Source organism: Medicago sativa, chromosome 8, assembly GCF_051527215.1.
Source record: "Medicago sativa cultivar Bolivia chromosome 8, Bolivia_mono, whole genome shotgun sequence".
In the NCBI taxonomy this organism is placed as follows: Eukaryota; Viridiplantae; Streptophyta; class Magnoliopsida; order Fabales; family Fabaceae; genus Medicago; species Medicago sativa.
The window spans coordinates 12,534,750-12,540,130 of NC_140756.1; the positions used below are offsets into that span (position 1 = coordinate 12,534,750).

The 5,381-nt window shown below is 34.0% G+C and overlaps 1 protein-coding gene across 1 annotated transcript; it reads left to right on the forward strand.

Annotated features, from left to right (window-relative positions):
* Window positions 1–1,167: 1,167 nt before the first annotated feature.
* Window positions 1,168–4,143, forward strand: LOC146897043 (uncharacterized). Its single transcript, XM_085734512.1, has 3 exons — window positions 1,168–1,301; window positions 3,465–3,670; window positions 3,752–4,143. Exons 2-3 carry the CDS (start codon window positions 3,473–3,475, stop codon window positions 3,872–3,874), a joined length of 321 nt encoding a protein of 106 aa, XP_085590638.1. The 5' UTR covers window positions 1,168–1,301; window positions 3,465–3,472; the 3' UTR covers window positions 3,875–4,143.
* The last annotated feature ends 1,238 nt before the right edge of the window (window positions 4,144–5,381 follow it).

The following is a 5,381-nucleotide window of genomic DNA, read 5'->3' on the forward strand; positions in this document are numbered from 1 at the left end:
TGGTTCATGTCTGCATCTCCCCTTTAAAAAAAATTCTAAAGTTTTATTGTTCCTCTGTTAAATTGCTAACATGAATTGAAGCAATTAAATTAAATTAAACAACATTTGCTAACAATGGCTACCAATATAGTAGAGCTACATCATATTAGAAAACGTAGAGGAAAAGGGGAAGCTACATCACAGAACCGTCTCTGAAAATTCACAGTTAAAACCACAGAACCATCAACAATAAAAGCCACCTGCAAAATGGGTTTCCAATACTAGCCAACAACCCCTCGTACAATTTTATTGCTCCGGCGGATGGCGGACGGGATACGGCCTCCGTCGGATGAACAGCCTGAACGACAAGGCAACGGTGGGTATCTGGATCTGAATTTTTGTCTATTAAAATGCACTGATTTGAGTTAAATTAATCCCAGCCATTGATTATTTTTTTTACACGTGTCTGTTGAAAAGGAATGGAAATTGAGATTGCCATTTTCTCTCCAAATGGAGAGGATCTGGACTCCTTGAGAACAAGCATAATGAAACTTGCTAGCATTGTTATTCATAAAACATGTCTTACCAACAACACAAACCAAAATAAAAGTTCATGATAAAAAATTGCATTGTTCATTAATCCATTTTTAATAAATTATTGGAAGATAAATCTTTTAGCATGATTCCCACTTCTTCTTTTTTATTCTTTTTCCTTGTAAACCTTCATATTTTTCACGAGTTGCAAATGCATATTATAGAGTTGCATCTTAAAGCACAACTTCCTCTATGGCCAACAAACAAAGCTATATCAACAACATTCGGCGAAATTTATATCGTGTTTAATATAGAATAATCTAGTGATACTAGCAAGGGGTTTCACGATGGTAACTTCCAATAAAAAGGATTGTTAACAACAATTATAAAGTGATGGTAAACTTATGAAAACTATACTCCACCTTAGATCCAAGTGAAAAAAAAATATAATTGCAAACAGATTTTTGAATGAATTAAGATGAATATCAAAAAATAATTCTGCGGATTTTGTATGGAAAATTCATTATAAAGAGGGTAAACTAAAGGGTTAAATTGGCTCATTTTAAACTTAAGGGTCAACATTTACGATTATGAAATTTAAGTGGCCAAAAATGTAATTATAAGAATATATACAATCAGTGAGATTAGATATGCAGGTTGAACTCTATACAGTATCGGTATCATAATTTATAATCGTACAGTTCTCTCTCTCCGTCGACGGTGCAGCAAAGCACTCCATTCTAGCCGGAAAAAGTAGTTCCTCGTCGGAAGAAAAGCCGCCACAAACAGTGAGAAACTTTCTTTCATTTTACTTACTTTTCTTCCCCACTCTTGTATCGCGCGTGAGGATTTGATCCCAATGCGATTTGCTACCATAATAGCCGTCGCTCAGCTCCGCAAAATGGCGGCGCGCGGTTTTGAAGTTACGAATCAATAATCGAATTTTTATTTTTGTTTTCTCTTTTATTTGCATACCTAATTACTCATATATGAATGTGTAAAACGATTTATGCTTCCTGTTTTAATTGCATTCTTTGTCTTTTGCTGTATTCAAGTTATCACTGAATAAGGGATAGATAAACAGCTTACAAGTTACAATGTGTAATAGCTTCTAGAATCCAGTTCTAATTTACAAAATTAATATTTTTAATCCAAATTGCATTAAGCTGTCAACAATCCAAATTCTTTGTCAAATTTGTATCAAAATGTCATTAATGGAAAAATGATAGGCAAAAATGTAAACAAGAAAAAGAAAAACTAGGTTTTCGAATGGAGAGGTTAGAAATTTTTATATCAAAATAAGATTTTTGTTGAAAAAACTAAAAAAAGATATACAATTGTAAATGCTTGCCCAGAAGGGGAGGATCAAATAATATCATCAACCAACATGTGTTGGTCTTAAGTGGAAGGGGATCGAGTTCTTTTAAGCAAGAGGTCCAAGGTTCAACCCCGGTGCTTCCGAATAGAGCAAATTCTGTTGGAAGAGGTCCCCATTGTGCCCAACTGTATTTCGAGGGATTAACCTTCGCAGTTGTGCAGAACATAACCTGCTTTACCAAAAAATAAGTTCAAATATCATCAGGAAAATTAAGCTACACTAGAACTCAATTGCTAGTTCTACTTGTTCTCCCTTTGTTTGATTATTTTTCCTAATAACCACCCTAGATGGAGTTTTCTCCCTTATGCACCATACTCCTCTTACATCATAGTAGATACCTCTATTGCTGACTAACTCTCCCAATTGGCATGAGTTACGCGTGAGGATGTAGCAAGAAAGATAATCAGTGTTCCACTTTTTCCATTTGCATATAGTAACCAGGAATGTTGATTGAATGACTGCACACTTCTCATGGATTCTTGATCCAAAAGATATAAAACATAGCACTAAATTAAGAATGCGTGCAAAACCATTCATATATTTGATCTTAAATACGTGTAGAAATCTCAATATTGAGGGGCATTACATAACAGTTTAAGGTGTTTCGGTTCTGGTTTTGGCCTGTTATGTTATGCAGTTCACTGGTGCGTTTGTTCTATTGGGGGAGTTTAAGTAGCTTGGGGTCTTGGCTGCTCTTTTATTGCGTTGTGTGTAGGTGTGTTATTGTGTGAGAGAGAAGCTCAGATGTTTTGTCAGGGTTTAGCAGGATTGTATGTCTTGTGGTTGTTAGGGGGTTGAAGCCACTGTGACTGAATGGTGTGCTGTATCGTGGAGATGTTCTTATATGATGTACTCTCTTTTGCTACTGTACAAAACTTGCTTTGTGTTCTTGATTAAGACTTTAGTAAGAAGTGCATTATTCCTCGATGCTTATTCTTAGTTCATTACTTGGGAATTTCTTACAAGTTATGCTTGAATTAGATGGAACTTAACTGAAGTGACTTTAGTTTAGTGGGTTTTGTTGTGCTATTATTCTGGGAGGCAGGTCTGAATCTGTTGGCTTTAGTACTGACAATTGTTTCACATAATATCAAATGAATGTTAGTTCTCATGTGTGCTTCCTGATTCATGCTTCATAATAATTACCTTTTAGTATGTATATAAATATGGTTGAGCATTTTTCAGGAAGTTGTTAGGATTTATAATGAATATCAACTACTGTTATTAGATCCATCAGCTTATTGTAAAAAAAAAAAAAAAAAGATTCATCAGCTGTCATTTTTCGGTGCAATACAATTTATTATATATTTTACAAAACTCAGTTCTCTATAAAATTTTATTTTTGATTTTGCGTCTGGAAAGCATAGTAGCAACAAAATGGAGTGGTTTATTTTGGTTCTGTTAACCGAGCATGACCCAATCTATTGCCTTTCAATTTTTTTTTTTTTTTTTTTTAACTTCTCTTTATCTATTATTGTACACAGTACATACATGCAAATACAACTTCTATATATTTGGATAATAAAAAAACTGTATTAACTTGATTTTTTGCTATTGCTGTTTTGACTTCAAGTTGTAGCCATGAGCATGAATGCGTTCAAGGCATTTAAGTCCTGTGTCCCAATTGCTTATAGCCCCAATCTTTATATAACTCTAGTGAGGGGTATTCCGGGGACCAGGAAGCAACATAGGCGCACTTTGGAAGCACTACGTCTCGGCAAATGCAACCGAACTGTCATGCGATGGAACACACCTACTGTTAGGGGAATGATCCAGCAGGTTTCAACATATCAAATCCATTTTGAAAAGACATATCTGCCTGTATACTAACAACATCGGCAAACTTTGTATTTGATATAGGTTAAGAGGCTAGTTGTTGTTGAGACAGAGGAGATGTACAAGGCCCGCAAAGAAAAGGAGGAAGCCCACCGAGCTCTTCGTCCTCCGTTGGTCATAAACCATCAACCTGCTTCTTCTGCTTAGGGTACCTTGTAATGTTTGCTGACATGGTCTTCTCACTACTAAAATTTTCAAATGCCAAAGTTTGAGGCTGTGCCTCATATGGTTTATTTGCATTGATGATCATGTTTTAGTTTTTAATCTATAATTTTGAAGTTGTTTCAACTGATGCAACACTAGTCAATTTAGGCATCAGCTTGAAAACATGCTATCAATTTGAGCCTAGAATAATTTACTATATAAATGCTTGTTTCTTAAGGAAACAACTTATAATCTAGTTGGGTTTTGTTATACACTACCTCTGTCTTTAAATAGAATATTTCTTTAACTAAATCACATGAAATAAAAAAGTTGGTAGTAGTATTAAACATGCTATCAATTGATATTGTTTTTCTGACCCTTAAAAAAAAATGATACTGTTTTTCCGAGTTTATCCTTCATGGTATTTATTATTTACTTACTTATTGGTTACAAAAATTGTAAATTAATTAGGGGCATTTTGATAGAAAAAGAATGGTCCAATCAAAAATTTTGAAGATGTCCTAGACAATACTTTTTTATTTTTAAAATGTCTTGTATTTATGTATGGATGTAAGTTTGTGAATTGTCAATTGTCAATAAAATTTATGTATGGATGTAAGTTTGTGAATTGTCAATAAAAAACAGTACATTGAAAAGTATGTTTGTAAGTAAAACTTATTTTGTCCTTGACACAACCAATATTTTCTTAAAATTATCTAATAAAAGAACATTCTTAGTCGCAATATAGTTAGGTAAAATTATAATTATTGCAGAATCCATAGTTTGTACTTGTTTGTCTTGTGTAGGTAAAATTACAATGTTTTTCAGAATTCTATGTTGATAATGGTGTATTGTGTACATTCTTTTTTAAAAGGAATGCTGTAAACCAAAACTTGTCTTTTCCTTTATGAAGAGTTGTGGCACAATAAGATCATCTATTCTGTGCAGTAATTGCTCGTTACCTTTTCTTGCTAAAAGTATAATGCACATCTTGATTCTTTAAGGAAGGAAATAATGGAAACAAAGAGGTGGTCTAGAAAGAAGGAAATACTAATGTCTTGGAAGAATAGAGAGGCACACGAATCACAAAGTCACCACATATTTTTTCTGGAATCCCCAATAGTGCAAGTAACTAAGCAAAGTTCTTGCTTATAGTAATCCCTTAACTCTGCCGTTTGTCACTATGCGGATGAAGGGTGTCCCGTTTCCAATGTTTCATAACATGCATTTCATAAAAGTTCTATGAAAAACAAGTTAAAGAATATTTTAAAACTTTGATGAAATTGATAAAAAAAACTTTGTAGTAGTAAAAACAAGTTCTCTTTTCGAACCTTTGTTGAGTAAACTGTATGCTTTGGAGAATGCTGGTATGAGATACTATCAAAGCTGGCACAACTCTATCGCATTGCACGAAATCCCTACACTCCATTCAACCTTGTTTTGGTTTTGTGTTTGCCATATGTTCTCGCGTCCGGATGACTGATCCACCATGGATTCCTAAAGCAATACA